The following is a 19,649-nucleotide window of genomic DNA, read 5'->3' as shown; positions in this document are numbered from 1 at the left end:
CCAGCCTCTCCTGTCCTCTGTGTCAGGAAGTCAGTGTATCAGTCCCATATCTGTCCCATATGCCCATAGTGGGAAACGGGGCTTTGTTATCTTACCAAGTCCTGGAAGGCCCCGAGTCCTCTGGGGGTGGGGTAAGGGCTAACACGGAGCCCAATCTCAGCAGGGGGCCTGGGACTGTCACCTCTATTTAGGTCCCCCTGTGCGGTGCCCGACCTAAATCAGCCTTTCGGCTGTGAAGGGCCGGCCCAGTGAGTCCACGCTGGCAGTTAAGAGGGCCGTTTGGCAAAGTGCTTAGACACTGGAGCCAGACTAGCCCTGACAGCTGTCAACAGAGACAAACATCCCAGCCTGACACAGACAGAGGATTGGGGTAGTGTTTATGGGGAAGTGTGTGTGTGGGAGTGGGGGGGGGCTGCATGTGCGCGTGTGTTGTCTTGTGGTACAGTAGTGCCAGATCTGGGTTGAAGCACTAGTGTTACAGACACTGTGCACCGCAAGGCAAGCAGGCACGTTGTCAGGAATCATTTGGTGAATGGCAACGCCGCACCAAGCTGTCATGCTAGGCACATCATAACCACCTACATGCCCAAATCGTTTGAGTTCCCCCTGAAAGGAAAGCCCAGTGACTTGACCTGATTTTAAAACAATGTTCCTAAAAACACAAGCCCTCCTGGCAAAAGCGAAGAGTGTATTTTAGTTGCAGACAGTCTAAAAGAAGAAGGGATATCATATGGTGCCTTGGTGGGGCAGTTCTGTTTATGTCTGAAAACACCGTTAAACGTGGTCTGGTTTGCAACTTCATCCGTAGGTTCTACAACTAAATGCAGTGTTCCAATATTTCCTTACAAGGAAACATAATGCCGCTGTGTGTGTGAACGAATCAAACTGCCTAAATATGATTATCGGGCTCCAGCAGCAGAATAATGTTTTTAGCCTGAGAGAGAGAGGAGAGAGAGGAGAGAGAGAGAGGAGAGAGAGGAGAGAGAGGAGAGAGAGGAGAGAGGGAGAGAGAGAGGGAGAGAGACAGAGGAGAGGGAGAGAGGAGAGAGAGGAGAGAGAGGAGAGAGAGGAGAGAGAGGAGAGAGAGGAGAGAGGGAGAGAGAGGGAGAGAGAGGAGAGAGAGGAGAGAGAGAGAGGAGAGAGGTGAGAGAGGGAGAGAGAGGGAGAGAGAGAGGGAGAGAGGAGAGAGAGGACAGAGAGGAGAGAGAGGACAGAGAGGAGAGAGAGGACAGAGAGGAGAGAGAGGACAGAGAGAGGAGAGAGGAGAGAGGGGAGAGAGGACAGAGAGGAGAGAGGACAGAGAGGAGAGAGGACAGAGAGGAGAGAGGAGAGAGGGAGAGAGAGGAGAGAGGACAGAGAGGAGAGAGGACAGAGAGGAGAGAGGACAGAGAGGAGAGAGGACAGAGAGGAGAGAGGACAGAGAGGAGAGAGGACAGAGAGGAGAGAGGACAGAGAGGAGAGAGGACAGAGAGGAGAGAGGACAGAGAGGAGAGAGGGAGAGAGAGAGAGGAGAGAGGGAGAGAGAGAGAGGAGAGAGGGAGAGAGAGGTGACTTGCTACATACTGTATGAGTAGAATCCGAATAATGTCCTATGATTGTGTCAACATTGCGTTCTTTCAGGACACTTGAGTGGATAACTCTGTTATTGTCCTCTTTCAGGACGCGTGAGCAGATACCTCCGTTAGTGTCCTCTTTCAGGACACTGAGTGGATAACTCCGTTATTGTCCTCTTTCAGAACACTGAATGGATAACTCCGTTAGTGTCCTCTTTCAGGACACTGAGTGGATAACTCCGTTATTGTCCACTTTCAGGACACTGAATGGATAACTCTGCTATAGTGTCTCAACCTAGCAAACGTCTGTTCTGTCTCATTGTCTTCCTCCAGGTGATTCTGGTATTGTCTCTTCTCCTGCAACAGCAAGGTTCCCCAATTGGTGGCCCGCAGGCCAAATGTGATCGTATACAAATGTAAGCAAGGTTTCAAGTATGTTTCAGTTAAACATTATCGGTTGTAGGGTTGTCCCCTAAATATTGGTCGACCGAAAGTCTTATGTTCTTTAGACCAAATGTTGTGTTTTTTTCCATATATAAACACCTACACTACCGTTCAAAAGTTTGGGGTCACTTAGAAATGACCTTGTTTTTGAAAGAAATGCAATTTTTTTTGTCCATTAAAATAACCACAAATTGATCAGAAATACAGTGTAGACATTGTTCATGTTGTAAATGACTATTGTAGCTGAAAATGGCTGATTTTTTATGGAATATCTACATAGGCGTACAGAGGCCCATTATCAGAAACCTTCACTCCTGTGTTCCAATGGCACAAAGTATTAGCTAATCCAAGTTTAACATTAGCCTTTTAGCTAATTGATCATTAGAAAAGCTTTTTGCAATTATGTTAGCACAGCTGAAAGCAATAAAACTGGCCTTCTTTAGACTAGTTGAGAATCTGGAGCATCAGCATTAGTGGGTTCGATTACAGGCTCAAAATGACCAGAAACAAAGACCTTTTTCTGAAACTCATCAGTCTATTCTTGTTCTGAGAAATGAAGGCTCTTCCATGCGCAAAATTGCCAAAAATTGCCAACTCCTCCCGCTGGCTAAGCAGATCCTGTCATTACTCTCCTGAAGTTGCCGGTAATATCTTCCCATTTCTACCCATCTTGCATGCCAGTTATGGTTTTCATATGCACATTTTCGCGAAAGTTTTATTTAATTCATAATAACATCTACATATCTCAAATTCATTGTCATGTATTTAATCAATAGTCTATCCAAATCTAAATGAAAATGATACAAACCTAAAGAGTAACTTCTATTGCTATTGCCAACTAGGCAAAAATAGCCTCGGGATAAGAAGCAGTGCTTGTCTTGGGGAGGAGCTCACCGGAGCGAAGTACCGGCACCTCAAATGTTCTACTGCTTGAGCACCTGTTCCTCTTATAGAATATTAGATCAAAGGTATTGTGGAGCTGTTGCACCTAAATGTAAACAGTACCAGCACCCAAAATGAGTACCGGAACCTATTTCAGTCCAAGTCTAGCACTGATAACAAGACTATTTTATGACGTTTCCACCGAATCAGAGCATGACATTTTTCCCTTTCACGTTGAGTGGTTATTGAAAGAGAGAGAGCTGGAAAGATGTTTCAGATACATTGAGGAACTATTTGTCATTCTCAACAGATGTAAAAACAGACTCTGTTTGCTTTCTGTTTGAGATGAAGAAAACATGACTTTGAGAAGCTCCACAGTGGTGGTCCGTTAAGCCAATCAGAAATACTATCAGACCCCCAAATGGGTGCATTTACATGCCTACATTTGCGAGCAGGCCAGGTAGCCAACAACAGGCTGACCACACTGCTCGAGTCGCGTGCGCTGCAAAATACATGTAGAAATCTATGTTATTCAATTACTGCGCCCCAACGAGCGTCTGCGTTGCCAAGGGATAAAATAGAAATCAGTTCTATTTCTGACAGAGATCACGCTGCAAGTCCTGCCTCTCCCATCTGCACATTGGTTTATAGAAGCAGGTATCCACGTGCCATCACCTCATTGGTTAAACCCACGTGGGTGACTGAAAGACGAATGAGGTCAGTGGAGATGACTAGAAATGATTCGGGTTGACCGTTTTATGTGTGGATTAATTGGTGGAGTAAAGGACCTTGTGCATTTCAAGTAAAATAACAACTCAATGTTTATATCCCAGAACAAATTAGCTAGCATCAGCAAGCTAGCTAAATAGGACAAATTAGCTAGCAAGTCCAAGCTAACTAGCTAAATTGCCATATTAATACAATTGGTTCAGAGTTTGTTTTGATATTTTAACCTGCGTGTCGTGATCGCATTTGGTGTGGGGGGACAAAATATATTTACGCGCGATGGCGCTCGTGCGCAGCCGGTCTGGGTTCCATGTAAACCTACTTCTATGTGTGCGCGTCCTTACTCAACATTAACAGGAGCACTCCAAACAAAACGTTTCTCACAAGTGCATTGTGCATCTGGTTGTGCACTCTGCAAACAACGTGTCCACTCCGACCATGAGAACGGAAAGACTGGAATAATCATATTGAATGCATTAAAATAAATTACCATAACCAAAGTATCAAACATTGTAGATTAGAAATTATAGGAATTAACGGTAAATCTACTTCTGGTGATCTATGTAATGGGGAATTGGTATACACTAACAATCAAACCCAAACAATTCACACAATGAAGTTATGAAATAATGAATGTGCACAAATTGGCTGGAGAGAGTGCATTGTGCATCTGGGTGCAGGGTCAATCCGACATCTGCACTGGCCATGCAGCATTTATGGTGATACGGCCTCAGAAGAAGTCAGGGCATTCATACCTCTTATGCCTTCGCGGAGCAGTGCAGAGCTTTTGTCAAGGAAGTGAGTTTGTGTTTATACAGGACCTACCGTCAATCAATCGTGTCAATGCGGAGCAATACAGAGCCCTCCGCATTGTGACAAAATTTAGGAGGGGCACGGCGATGCGGTACAGAGCTTGATTTGGTCTCTGCTTGCCTCTGGAGCCTCCGCCGTTGCGTCACACCCTCCGGATGGAACTTCCAATCACAAATTAGGATCAAGCATAAATGGGCTTTTAGTCAAGGCCTCCGCAATGGATTAGTTCACTGGGATGGGCGCAAATAAATATACCTATTTGTTGCTGCTCGACTAAACAATCTCGGTCAACCAGCTGTTTAACGACCAATTGGGGTCAGCCCTAATCTGTTTGGGCTTCTTGCTGTTAGTTTGCAGTCCAAAATTGTATGTTATTATGTCGTCGTCGTCGTCGTCCCCCCCACGGAAGAAGATCCCTGTGCTACAGTCTCAGATGACACCCTATTCCCTACATAGCACACTACTTCTGATCAGAGCCCAATGGGTCCTAGTGCACTCTATAGGGACTAGGGTGCCATTTGGGACACGGCGATCATATTGTCCTCTCCCTGGAGCTGCTGATAGCTGAAGGAATACAGAACCAGGAGTGGATTTCCTCTGTACAGAGACGACCCATCAAAACTCTGATACAAACACACGCGCTCTCTCCTTCAGTCTCCCAGTGCTCCTGGTTCTTCTTCTCCAGGCTTCTATTCATCACCATCTCTAGGCTTGGGCGGTATACCGTATTTACAGTATACCGGAGTAAAAAACACAGAACGGTTTTCAAAACCATTTCTTTGAAGTTTTTCCATTTTTTTCAAAAAATGACATTTTTACATTAGTTCCCCAGAACAGTTGAGCCAGTCACGTTTGTTTTCAATAGCACAACGGGAGAATGTGAGCTGGTGAGTGCACAGCATTCTGTATCTACCGGCGAGTCTCTTTTGTGCTGTGCACATGAGGTGATGAAGTTACACTTGTATGTAAATGTTTGCCATCAGATATTTTCTAATGGCTTTCTGTCAGAAGTCAAAGAGCTCTGGGATGAGTTATCTGTACAGCTGACATTTATTCCCTGTGCTTCCTACTACAGTTTTTATTCTTCTCCCATCTGCTCTGTGGACACATGCTGCTCTTCCTTCAGAAAAGGATGCGTCACAACTTTGTCCATTTGCAAATTTCTCTCGTTCACTTTCGCATGTAAATCTCCACACACACCGAAAATTACATTTTGGTAGCTACTAGCTATTCTTGTATAACTTCATGAGCTGGATTTGCCCGTCTTGGCAATTAGTTTGTTTGTTTTCTATATGATTTCGCTATTCGTTTGTGCTAATTTTGTTAGCATTCTGGCAGTAATAGAGGCCCAATTTGCTTTTTTTTCTTGCGTTTTTAGCGCCTCCTTGTGTGCCATGCTGGTCATACCATAAATTCTGGGACGGGAGGAGGATGGAATGACGATATGAAAATCTGGATACCGCCTAAACCTACTGTGATCTCCCTGTCTCTCTAATCCCCCATCCTTCCTGTTGGTACTCTGTTGGGGCGAGGGATAATGCCATTGATTAAAGCCGGCATTCCGGGGTGTATTATTCATAAAATTATGAGGACTGACCAACGGCCGCCACCCGATAATCAGGCATGGAGGAGAACCAACGGCAGCCAGCCCACTATGCTTAAAACAGCCCAACTATACTTTAAGACAAACCCTCTTGAAACAGACACACAACAACAGCACAGCGGAATCAGGCAGTAGACTAGCCTGGTCCCAGATCTGTATGTGACAAGCAGATAACCAGAGGAGTTGGCTAAAGTGAAGGAGTACAGACACACTCACACACAGAGAAACTCTCTCGTAGTAAGGGAAGAAGAGTTAAAAGGGAGGGAGAGTTGGGTGAGGTCACGTATTGACTCTCTTGGTGGAGCTCCGGGTCATTGATTGAAGTCAGCGAGAGTCATTGATTAAGTGACAAATGGAGTTAACGCACTTCTCCTAGACCTCCCGACCCCGCTCTAGAGGACAGCTCTCCCTGGTTCCTTCCCAAATGGCACCCTATTCGATTTAGGAAAATGCACGCTAGAAATGTATTAGAAGAGTAGAGAGAGAAGGGGGAGGGATAGGGAGAAGAAGAGAGAAAATGCATGCTAGAAATGTATTAGAAGAGAGGAAAAAAGGAAGAAAGAGATAAGAGGGAGAGGAAGAGAGAGAATAGAGATGGTGAGAGACAATAGGGAAGCTTTTAACCTTTGCCAAAAGAAGGAAATTGCTCTGGCACACGCAAATGCAGTGTGCCCACCAGTGCAGTTAGTCTTTGATTTCCCCTGCTCCCCGGGCCAGTCTCTGTAGCCTAGTGTAGTGTAGTGGGGGGCAGCTGTTGGGGACCCTGCTTAAGAATCGCCTAATTTACCTCCCGGCTTGATCTCTACTCAACACAGGTGCTGCCTTGGCACCAGAGCACTGTTACCATGGAGATACACTCAGGTGGGATGCCGTGTCCAAGTTACCCACCCTGCTCTGATCCAGGGATGCCCAGATCATCATCTTTAACTAACATAAACAGACAGCCAACCTAGTCACAGCTGTATAGGATAGATGGTACACGCAGCATAAATATGGACTTGAGTGCCCCCAAGTGGTTTGAAAGCACAACTGCAGTGCCCACTGAGGAACGCATCCCAATAACATCTCCTTTCTCCTGAAGTGTGCATTTGTTCCAATACTTCCCTTCAATCTAAAAGCATTGGATTGTTGAAGGTAAGGAAAGGAAAGGTACGGATACCTAGTCAGTTGTACAACAATGCATTCAACTGAAATGTGTCTTCCGCATTTAACCCAACCCCTCTGAATCAGAGAGGTGTGACTGACGGGTGCCTTAATCGACGTCCACGTCGGCTAGTGGGAGTGTACACTATATTTCTTATACCAGTCATGTGCTTTCAAATCATTAAAGGGAACTTAGTGAACAAGTGCACACTTTAGGAGGAAAGGAGAGATTATTGGGACATAGCGACTACTATGCACCTGACATGTATAACACAACACGACAACACGGAAACACCTTACTCAGCGGAATCGACAGAAATTAGCTTTTGCGTTTGTAGCCCTTAGAGTTTCCCTTGGACCTTGTCAACATTAAGTCATGTGGTGTGTGTCTGTAGACAGACAGATAGTCCCCCTGTACAAAGCTGATCTTTCACCTCTCCAACACTTACTTCTCTCCCAGGTCCTGTCAACCAGTGGTGTAGTGCTCTTTTTTTTAGTTGAGGAAGCACAATTTTTTTTTTTTACGGTAATATACTTTACCTTTTTTTTTTTTACAGTAACTTACAGGTAAATGGCTGCCAGTAAGTTACTGTAAAAACAACTGGATAAAAAAAAAAAAATTTAACAGTGCAGCGACTGTCACAAAGTGTTACCAAAGTGGCGTGAGTTAATAAAGCACCCATAAGGTCATGACGGAGCCAGTCGCCCAACAGTCTGGCTGCTACCTCAGCAGTCTACCCAGAGGGCCGTGTTTCATTTTATTACAGTGTGGAGAACCACCTTCTACCAGGGATCTCCCCGAATGTCGTTACACACACACACACACACACACACACACACACACACAGACAGACACACACACACAGACAGACACACACACACAGACAGACACACACACACAGACAGACACACACACACAGACAGACACACACACACAGTGGGTTATGGATGGGGAGAGAGACACAGACACACAGTCTGGCACACACCACCAACTGAACTCGTCTCATTCCAAAGGTGAAAATGCTAAAATATATTCTGTGGAACTAAAATCAAAATCAGACTTTACATTTTAACAGTATGCTGACATACTGTGTGATTAAACTATTCAAAATTCAACACTTTAAACACTAAACATATGATACGATGTCCACACATTTTCTATGGTGTAATACTCACGCAGCATTGTTTTTCATTCAACACATAGGGAAACCACCTGACGTTAGCAAGTGTAAGAGTATGTGAATACTTTCAAATGAGCTGCCAGCAGAGACTGCATAAAAACATCTGCTACACACATTTGGTGGCACTAACATATACCGACCACTAGGGGGCAGAGGCATGCCATTATTGACAAGAAACAAGCCCAAAAAGGATTGGTCTCAGACCATCTTTACAGCTATCTATCATTTGTTTTTCAACAGGACAATGACCCAAAACACACCTCCAGGCTGTGTAAGGGTTATTTGACCAAGAAGGAGAGTGATGGAGTGCTGCATCAGATGACCTTGTCTCCACAATTACCCAACCTTAACCCAAGAGATGGTTTGGGATGGTTTGGGATGAGTTGGACTGCAGAGTGAAGTAAAAGCAGCCAACAAGTGCACAGCATATGTGGGAGCTCCTTCAAGACTGTTGGAAAAGCATTCCAGGTGAAGCCTAGAAAATAGTCAAAACAAAGAAAAACTCTTGAATGAGTAGGTGTGTCCAAACGGACTCCTACTGTATATCTTAAATATGTTACATGTGGTTCTGAGGGGAATGGTAGCAGATTGAATATCTCACAGACCTGACACATAGATCATCCATGCTCTGGAACAAAAACAAGTACAGCCACTAACCCTAACCACATTGCATGGTACAGTATATTACTCATACTTGTTTTTGTGTAGATGCCCCAGACAGTGCGACGGTCATTTAATTTGCTCATAGAGAATGGGTGTTACAAAGAAATACTACCTAAGTCCCAAATGGGACTCTATTCCCTATACAGTGCACTACTTTTGACCAGGGCCCGTAGTGCACTACAAAGGGAATAGGGTGCCATTAGGGACATACAACGATCAGCAGTAATGACGCTACTTGATCCACCAATCATCTAGACCATGTAGGGAGAAATCCTGAGATTGTTACTGGTGCTTGAGACAGAGCAGAGTGTCACCACGACTACCCATCATGGCCACTTGACGAGGCAATAGGATGAAAAATCCTGTTTCTGCCTTAACTCAATGCTGTGACATGTTCAAAGACTTTCTGTGTGCAATGTGACTAATCTGAGTGTGCGCACGCACGAGAGAGAGAGAGAGAAATCAGTGTGAGACTATCAGAGACTGATAGACAGAACTGCACAAAAAGCTCCCTGCACAAAATCTGCTGTAGTCTAAAATACTCGACAACCATGTCTATACACTCCTGGACACACACAGCATGGAATGTCTACAGGCCTTTGGACTGCTGGTCTGGGTAGCAGATTTGAGCCAACCACAGCTAGACGAACATGTTCCAGCACCTAGATGTATAACGTGCTATCAATCAGGGCTGAGTTTCTGAAACAGAGCTGAATGCTGGCCAAGCTTCACACTCCTCCCATTCAAATGTATTGGCGGGGTGTGGACTCGACATGTTCAACGGTAAGAGACACACTGAAGTGCTCATGACCTCCTCTATCATTAAACTCTGATAGTGTTCCATATGCAACAACACCCTTGCAAATAACAGCTTTATGTCACTGTCCATTCACTGAGCCTGCATTCCAAATGGCAACCTATTCCCTATACAGTACACTACTTTTGACCAAAGTCCTATGGGCCCTAGTCAGAAGTACTACACTTAAATCAGGAATTGGCTGCCATTTGTAACACAAACAACATCAACACACATAGTGCTCAGCTTCTCCCTGGTTCCCATGGTGACTGAGCCATAAAGGTTTGTTGGTTGTTTCACTCAAGGTTAGCTAAATTAGTCTTAAAAGGATTCTTTCATGACACTGTCTGTCTGCTACAGTGTTTGGTAATTAGTCCTGATTGTTTGAGCGCAAAGAGCACAAGATTGGGTCTTAGCAAACCCACAATGTTGAATCCTACAGTACCGATATGAAATACACAGAGAGTGGGCACGCACATGTGGACATTACTCCACCACTAGCTACGCCAATTAACTACCATTAAGATCAAATTCAACACCATGCATTTCATCTATCGCTCTATAGCTGGGTGAGAAATGACTGACCAGCTGCAGCTTCACATAGTACATAGCCATGACAACCATTACTCCTGATGAAATCATTATAATGATAATCTAAGACAGGGTGCTATTTGGGACACTATTCCCTATATAGTGCACTACTTTTCACCAGAGCCCTATGGCCCCTGGTAAAAAGTAGTGCACTATATAAGAAATTGAGTGCCATTTGGGACAAAAACCTAAAATAACTACAAGGAGGTCTCTCTTCAGGTCTGTTAGCCTGTTGGGGGCCCTGGCTGGGCTCTGGGCTGCTTCGGCTGGCATACTGTTTCTATTAAAGGTAGAGAGAGAGAGAGAGAGAGAGAGAGAGAGAGAGAGAGAGAGAGAGAGAGAGAGAGAGAGAGAGAGAGAGAAGTGAATATAAGCAGATGCGTGGAACAAATGAGGTCATCACCCACTCCCTGCCCAGGGAGAGAGAGAGAGGCGGGGGAAAGAGGGAGAGAGAGAGAGGCGGGGGAAAGAGGGAGCGAGAGAGAGGCGGGGGAAAGAGGGAGAGAGAGAGAGGCGGGGGAAAGAGGGAGAGAGAGAGAGGCGGGGGAAAGAGGGAGAGAGAGAGAGGCGGGGGAAAGAGGGAGAGAGAGAGAGGCGGGGGAAAGAGGGAGAGAGAGAGAGGCGGGGGAAAGAGGGAGAGAGAGAGAGGCGGGGGAAAGAGGGAGAGAGAGAGAGGCGGGGGAAAGAGGGAGAGAGAGAGAGGCGGGGGGAAAGAGGGAGAGAGAGAGAGGCGGGGGGAAAGAGGGAGAGAGAGAGAGGCGGGGGGAAAGAGGGAGAGAGAGAGAGGCGGGGGAAAAGAGGGAGAGAGAGAGAGGCGGGGGAAAGAGGGAGAGAGAGAGAGGCGGGGGAAAGAGGGAGAGAGAGAGAGGCGGGGGAAAGAGGGAGAGAGAGAGAGGCGGGGGAAAGAGGGAGAGAGAGAGAGGCGGGGGAAAGAGGGAGAGAGAGAGAGGCGGGGGAAAGAGGGAGAGAGAGAGGCGGGGGAAAGAGGGAGAGAGAGAGAGAGGCGGGGGAAAGAGGGAGAGAGAGAGAGGCGAGGGAAAGAGGGAGAGAGAGAGAGGTGGGGAAAGAGGGAGAGAGAGAGAGGCGGGGGAAAAAGGGAGAGAGAGAGAGGCGGGGGAAAGAGGGAGAGAGAGAGAGGCGGGGAAAGAGGGAGAGAGAGAGAGGCGGGGGAAAGAGGGAGAGAGAGAGAGGCGGGGGAAAGAGGGAGAGAGAGAAAGAAAGACAAAATAGAGAGGAGAGATGTGGTGGGAGAGAAAGAATGAGAGATGGAGGGATAGGCAGAGCAGAGAGAGAGAAAGAGGAAAGAGAAGAGGGCGTCTTTCACAAAGATGGAAACTATGGAAACGTGCTTCCAGTTACAGGAGTGCAAAAGCCTTATGTGAGGACTATAACATGACATGGGTGTTTTACCACACTCATATAACATAACACACACAGTGTACAGACCATGAAACCACATCATGGGGCAAACCACATCATGGGGCAAGCCACATTAACACACCTACAGGCCAACCAACAAACGGAGTGTGTTCGCACACACTGACTGTCTTCCAAATCTATTGTGACAAATTGAAGGGCCAAGTCACTTTAAATGTCCTCAAGTCCATGTGACATAATTGACTAGCTGAATTGATGGTATTGTTGCTGCTGCACAACAGTCACAAGCAGACCCTACAAACACACTCCTGAGAATCTAAACCGTTACAGATGCCTGTCAAGGGAGTGTGTCTTTCCTGAACTACCCTCCCTTACAGACCTGACTCTAGTCAGGAATACCTACTAATGCAAATCAACCACTGTTGAATATAAAGACAGCCTTTAACCAGCCTTGACAGGGTATATACCTTCCTCCTTTACCCCAGGGACAGACAACCCTGTTAGGGTTGAGTCTCTCCCTGCCTCTTTTAAACAGTGGAGTTCCCCGGTGCATAGTATGGGCCAGGGCATTCTCAACAGGGCTATGTTCCAGGCAGCACGACTATATTGCACTTAAGTCTCCGCGAACGCGCACACGCCCATTCTGTCATGCTGTATCACCGCCTGGTATGGCAAATGCACCATCAGCAACCACAAGGCTCTCCAGAGGATGGTGCAGTCAGCCCAACGCGTCATCGGGGTCACACCGCCTGCCCTCCAGGACACCTACACCCGGTGTCACAGGAAGGCCAAGAAGATGAAGGACCTCAGCCAAGCAACGGCCTATTCGCCACGGTACAATCTAGAAGGTGGAGACAGTAGAGGTGCATCAAAACTGGGACTAAGATAGAAGCTGTTTTTCAATCTCCAGGCCATCAGATTGTTAAATTGTTACCGCTAGTCGGCCTCCGTCCAGTACCCAGGCCTGAACCTTAGAGACTGTCACTAGCCGGCTACCACCCGGTATTCTACCCTTCACCTTAGAGACTGTCACTAGCTGGCTACCACCCGGTATTCTACCCTTGACCTTAGAGACTGCTGCCCTACGTACATAGTCATTGAGCACTGGTCACTTTAATAATTTGACATACTGTTTTACCCACTAATTATGTATATACTGTGTTCTAGTCATGGCTCATCCTATATAACAACTTGTCTATTCATATACCATCCACACTGTCTTTACACACCATTCAGATACATATGTATTTATATTCCGGATTCTGGCGTTTTGATACGTCTTAACTTGTTCTTTTTTTTTTTAAACTGTTTGATTATGTGTGTCGTTATTGTATTGCCAGATATTGCTGCATTGTTGGCGCTAGAAAAAGAAGCCTTTCGCTGCACCTGGGACAACATCTGCAAAACCGTCTACGCGACCAATAAACTTTGATTTGCCACACCCACACCCACACTAAGATGTAGGGGTTGCCACTCGCTGCTGCGCTCAACTGGCATTCGTTTCCTGCTTGTACTACAATCACACTTCCTGTGAAAGCTAGAGAAGCGAAGGTTGGGAGCACAGACTGGAAAGATAACCAGAACTAGGTCTGAAATGGCACTCTATTCTCTATATAGTGCACTACTTTAGACCAGAGCCCTGGTCAAGCAGTTCACTAAATAGGGATTAGGGTGTCATTTGGGACGCAATCCAATTCTGCTATAGGTAAAGGTTGTAAAGAAAGAGGTGCACTAAAAAGTCTTCATCTTAATTTAGAATAGACAACCTAATATACTCTGTTTGTTCCTACTGTCAAGGCAGAGGTGGTTGTGCTCCAAACTGGTTTTGAAGTCAAACCAAAATTACATTGTGTAAGAAGCGGAAGGAAGCAGGATAGACTTATTTTTAAGACTGGGCTGACCGGCTCCACAACCCTGTCTGTCAGTAAGTCAGTCAGTCAGTCAGGAGGTTATTAAGGCCTTAAACAATGCTGTTAGCTTTAAACTGCTCATGAATCACTGGCGAGCAGCAACACGTACAGGCGGAGTCCCAAATTACAGTCATTTCCATATGTAGTGCACTACTTTTGACCCTTTTGACCAGGGCCAATAGAGCTCTGATCAAAAGTAGTTCACTATGTAGGGAATCTGGTGCCCATTGGGACGTACAGTGGATATGCATAGCATTACACGTACAGCCACTACTGTGAACAGACCTAGTGCTTTTAAAGGTACTGCATGTGTCAGTCTCATGACAATGGCATCAGTGCAGTTATGCAGACAGACAGACGGACTGTCTTTCATTTATGCATGCCAAGATACATAGGATCCTAAATATAACATTACATAGGAACTGTTTTCATGGTCTTTAAACTCAGCAGGGTATACTCATGTCACAGCCATATATAGTACCGGTCAAAAGTTTGGACACACCTACTCATTCAAGGGTTTTTTCTTTATTTGTACTACACTGCTCAAAAAAATAAAGGGAACACTAAAATAACACATCCTAGATTTGAATGAATGAAATATTCTTATTAAAAACTTTTTTCTTTACATAGTTGAATGTGCTGACAACAAAATCACACAAAAATGATCAATGGAAATCAAATGTATCAACCCATGGAGGTATGGATTTGGAGTCTTTGCAGCAATTCGACCATGAAGGCCTGATTCACGCAGTCTCCTCTGAACAGATGATGCTGAGATGTGTCTGTTACTTAAACTCTGTGAAGCATTTATTTGGGCTGCAATCTGAGGTGTATGTCTAGTAACTCTAATAAACTTGTCCTCTGCAGCAGAGGTAACTCTGGGTCTTTGTTTCCTGTGGCGGTCCTCATGAGAGCCAGTTTCATAATAATGCTTGATGGTTTTTGCGACTGCTCTTGAAGGAACTTTAAAAGTTCTTGAAACGTTCCGCACTGACTGACCTTCCTGTCATAAAGTAATGGTGGACTGACGTGTCTCTTTGCTTGTTTGAGCTGTTTTTGCCATAATATGGAATTGTTCTTTTACCAAATAGGGCTATCTTCTGTATACCACCCTTACCTTGTCACAACACAACTGAATGGCTCAAAAGCATAAAGGAAAGAAATTCCACAAATGAATGTGCCTTTTAACAAGTCTTCACTATTATTCTACAATGTAGAAAATAGTACAAATAAAGAAAATCCTGGAATGAGTCGGTGTCCAAAATTTTCACAGGTACAAAAAAAAATATATATACACATATATATACACAGATGAAGTCGGAAGCTTACACCTTAGTCAAATACATTTAAACACTGTTTTTTCACAATTTCTGACATTTAATCCTAGTAAAAATTCCCCGTCTTAGGTCAGTTAGGATCACCACTTTATTTTGAGAATGTGAAATGCCAGAATAATAGAGTGATTTTTTTTTTTTAGCTTTTATTACTTTCATCACATTCCAAGTGGGTCTGAAGTTTACATACACTCAATTAGTATTGATTTGGTAGCATTGCCTTTAAATTGTTTTACTTGGGTCAAACATTTTCAAATAGCCTTCCACAAGCTTTCCACAGGAAGTTGGGTGAATTTTGGCCCATTCCTCCTTACAGAGCTGGTGTAACAGAGTCAGGTTTGTAGGCCCCCTTGCTCGCACACGCTTTTTTAGTTCTGCCCACAAATTTTCTATATGAGGTCAGGGCTTTGTGATGGCCACTCCAATACCTGGACATTGTTGTCCTTAAGCCATTTTGCCACAACTTTGGAAGTATGCTTGGGGTCATTGTCCATTTGGAAGACCCATTGCGACCAAGCTTTAACTTCCTGACTGATGTCTTGAGATGTTGCTTCAATATATCCAATGCAGTTAACCTACTGTTCCTAGGCCGTCATTGAAAATAAGACTGACTTACCTAGTCAAATATGGATTTACTTTTTTATAAAAAAATATCCACATAATTTTCCCTCCTCATGATGCCATCTATTTTGCGAAGTGCCAGTCCAGTCCCTCCTGCAGCAAAGCACCCCCACAACATGATGCTACCACCCCCTGTGCTTCACAGTTGGGATGGTGTTCTTCGGCTTGCATGCCTCTCCCTTTTTCCTCCAAACTTAATGATGGTCATTATGGTCAAACAGTTCTGTTTTTGTTTCATCAGACCAGAGGACATTTCTCCAAAAAGTACGATCTTTGTCCCCATCTGCAGTTGCAAGCCGTAATCTGGCTTTTTCATGGCGGTTTTGGAGCAGTGGCTTCTTCCTTCCTGAGTTGCCTTTCATGGTTATGTCAATGTAGGAGTCGTTTTACTGTGGATATAGATACTTTTGAACCTGTTTCCTCCAGCATCGTCACAAGGTCCTTTGCTGTTGTTCTGGGATTGATTAGCACTTTTCGCACCACAGTACGTTCATCTCTAAGAGACAGAACGCGTCTCCTTCCTGAGAGGTATGACGGCTGCGTGGTCCCATGGTGTTTATACTTGCGTACTATTGTTTGTACAGATGAATGTGGTACCTTCAGGTGCTTTTTTCTGAGGTCTTGGCTGATTTCTGTTGATTTCCCCATGATGTCAAGCAAAGAGGCACTGAGTTTGAAGGTAGACCTTGAAATACATCCACAGGTACACCTCCAATTGACTGAAATGATGTAAATTAGCCTATCAGAAGCTTCTAAAGCCATGACATCATTTTTGGGAATTTTCCAAGCTGTTTAAAAGGCACAGTCAACTTTGTGTATGTAAACTTCTGACCCACTGGAATTGTGATACAGTGAATTATAAGTGAAATAATCGGTCTGTAAACAGTTGTTGGAAAAATTACTTGTGTCATGAACAAAGTAGATGTCCTAACCGACTGTGTATATATATATATATATATATATAATCATTCTATATTTTCCCCCCTTACTAGCTCTGACTTTGCTGATAGCTACTTTATTGAGATGAAATGAAATATACTATGACTGTGATATGTGGTTGTCCCACCTAGCTACCTTAAGATGAATGCACAAACTGTAAGTCGCTTGTATAAGAGCGTCTGCTGAATGACTAAAATATGTTATGTATGGCTCTCCGGGTATAGCAGTGTACTGTACTGTCACTGATGTTAAAGGACAGAGCTACTCGTATTGTCTCTACTGGTATTTCCTGTCCATGTGCAGGGGAGTTTGATGGGGAATAGCACGGAACCCAGGGCCTGAATACCAGACAGTGTTGATAGGAGAGGGATGAAAACAGAAGCATGGCATGCCACCTGGAAAAACCAGCTCACGCATCCGGACCACCGCTCTAACACACACACACACACACACATGCACGCACACGCGCACACACGCACACCTCCACCTACTGTCTGGTTGACAAACTGTCCCATAAACAGCAGCACTTCCTACAGGCCGGAGATGAACACACAGCTCTGGTTCACAATGTCTAAAGAAACACCACCATCATAACTAGAGGTGGCAAGGTCTCTCTACCCACACTCTGTTTGGCTTTCAATCTGGAGTGAACCCGCACACATGTACGTAACCACACACACACACATACCTACACACACACGCAAGCACCCACACACACGCTGTACCAGCCAGCAGTCAAATAAAGTTTGCCAGAGGAAACTACAGTAGTCTGGATGTACTAGAAGAAGTAAATAGTGTCCAAAGGCCTTGGGCTAATATTTGGCTTGACTAAAATGTAAATGGAGAATGTGTTTTCTCAAATGTTCCCATCCTATCCCTTACAATAGCTGATTAGAATGACCTCTACTGCTCTTACTAAAGCTCTCTCTATCTCTGTTCTATTGTAGCATAACACCAGATAACACACTGATTCAACACTTAAGGCCTTTTCACAGATGCATTGTTCTTAGCCCCAGGTTAAGACTGGCCCTGGGCTAGCTTAGCCTGTGTTCACACAAGTAGGGTGAATTAAAACCAACTGTCCCTTTTCTGGTGTAGAAAATTCAAATTAGGTATCAAAGGAACTCTGATTGGCTAGCCCCTGGGTTAAGGTTGGTGCTAGCCCACTTTAGAATGTGTACGTGTGAACACTCGCTTAGCCCCAAGCTCAAACCCTCCCTTAGCCCAGTGCTTTGAGGCACTTAGCCCTCGGCAGTGCCTTTAGTAATCTAATCTAACACAGTACCTAACTACCCAAGCCCTTTTGTGAGACACATAAATCACTGAAGCCCTGTCAACAGCGTTCGTCTATTGTCCCTATGCCATTAAACAGCAGCGTGTTGGTAGATAAAGTATGGCTGCAATGACATCGTGTGACAGGCAGGGGGCTCATGATTCTTCTCAGTAGAAATATGAAAACAGATTCTCGTAAATAGACAGTGCAGCCAAAAAACACGCCCTTTCAGAGTTTACAAAGACTGTTTCTCTGTTTTATAGAGTTCATTAGTCATTCAACCAGAGGCAGCAGCAGCAGCATCACATTTAAGTAATTTAGTCATCTATTTTTACACTTAAATATCTAGTTTTAGACGTTGTCATTTTCTTTCCAGTTCTCAATTTTGAGGAGATAAGACAGCTAGCATCTGGTAGGAAATGGCCTGTGAATTCATCTGAGAAATATGCCTCAGTATTTGCCAGTATTGTAAGCCTGGGCATCACTTGGCTGCTACTGTGGGGATCACAGCAGGAAGTGGCAGAATAATTGGTCCAGTTATAACACAACACGCATCATCACATGGGTATAAGAAAAGCAGGAAGGACATCTCAGCAAATGATTTTACCCTGAAATAGCTTCCTGAGGTGTATCAAGCCCACTGACCACAGCGTGACTCACCCTGTCTTTGTCATCGGCCACATCGCACAGTGTGTCGTCCAGATCCAGTATGCCTCCGTCCCCATGCTCCAACCTGTGCACCTGTAGCCAGTAGTCAGGATCCTAGAGGGAGGGAGAGAGAAGAGACATGTATTATCTTAGAGAGAAGAGAGTGGAGACATGGCTTATTTTAGAGAGAAGAAGTAAGACATGGCTTATTTTAGAGAGAAGAGAGTGGAGACATGGCTTATTTTAGAGAGAAGAGAGTGGAGACATGGCTTATTTTAGAGAGAAGAGAGTGGAGACATGGCTTATTTTAGAGAGAAGAGAGGTGAGACATGGCTTATTTTAGAGAGAAGAGAGGCGAGACATGGCTTATTTTAGAGAGAAGAGAGTGGAGACATGGCTTATTTTAGAGAGAAGAGAGTGGAGACATGGCTTATTTTAGAGAGAAGAGAGTGGAGACATGGCTTATTTTAGAGAGAAGAGAGTGGAGACATGACTTATTTTAGAGAGAAGAGAGTGGAGACATGACTTATTTTAGAGAGAAGAGAGGTGAGACATGGCTTATTTTAGAGAGAAGAGAGTGGAGACATGGCTTATTTTAGAGAGAAGAAGTAAGACATGGCTTATCTTAGAGAGAAGAGAGTGGAGACATGGCTTATATTAGAGAGAAGAGAGTGGAGACATGGCTTATTTTAGAGAGAAGAAGTAAGACATGGCTTATCTTAGAGAGAAGAGAGTGGAGACATGGCTTATCTTAGATAAAAGAAGTAAGACATGGCTTATCTTAGAGAGAAGAAGTAAGACATGGCTTATCTTAGAGAAGAAGAAGTAAGACATGGCTTATCTTAGAGAAGAAGAAGTAAGACATGGCTTATCTTAGAGAGAAGAAGTAAGACATGGCTTATCTTAGAGAGAAGAAGTAAGACATGGCTTATCTTAGAGAAGAAGAAGTAAGACATGGCTTATCTTAGAGAGAAGAAGTAAGACATGGCTTATCTTAGAGAAGAAGAAGTAAGACATGGCTTATCTTAGAGAAGAAGAAGTAAGACATGGCTTATCTTAGAGAAGAAGAAGTAAGACATGGCTTATCTTAGAGAAGAAGAAGTAAGACATGGCTTATCTTAGAGAGAAGAGGTGAGATGGTTATTTTAGACC

General features: G+C 44.5%; 1 protein-coding gene across 5 annotated transcripts in view; it reads right to left on the bottom strand.

Moving 5' to 3' along the window:
• Positions 1–19,649, bottom strand: part of LOC139420411 (partitioning defective 3 homolog) — a 546,201-nt gene that overhangs the window by 464,004 nt on the left and 62,548 nt on the right. For all 5 annotated transcript variants that reach the window (XM_071170491.1, XM_071170488.1, XM_071170486.1 and 2 more), the window contains exon 2: positions 18,510–18,611. In XM_071170491.1, coding sequence (XP_071026592.1) covers positions 18,510–18,611 — 102 coding nt within the window. The remainder of the gene's footprint in view (positions 1–18,509; positions 18,612–19,649) is intronic.

Source organism: Oncorhynchus clarkii, chromosome 11 (genome assembly GCF_045791955.1).
Source record: "Oncorhynchus clarkii lewisi isolate Uvic-CL-2024 chromosome 11, UVic_Ocla_1.0, whole genome shotgun sequence".
Classification (NCBI taxonomy): Eukaryota; Metazoa; Chordata; class Actinopteri; order Salmoniformes; family Salmonidae; genus Oncorhynchus; species Oncorhynchus clarkii.
This window is presented reverse-complemented; position numbering and strand designations above follow the sequence as displayed.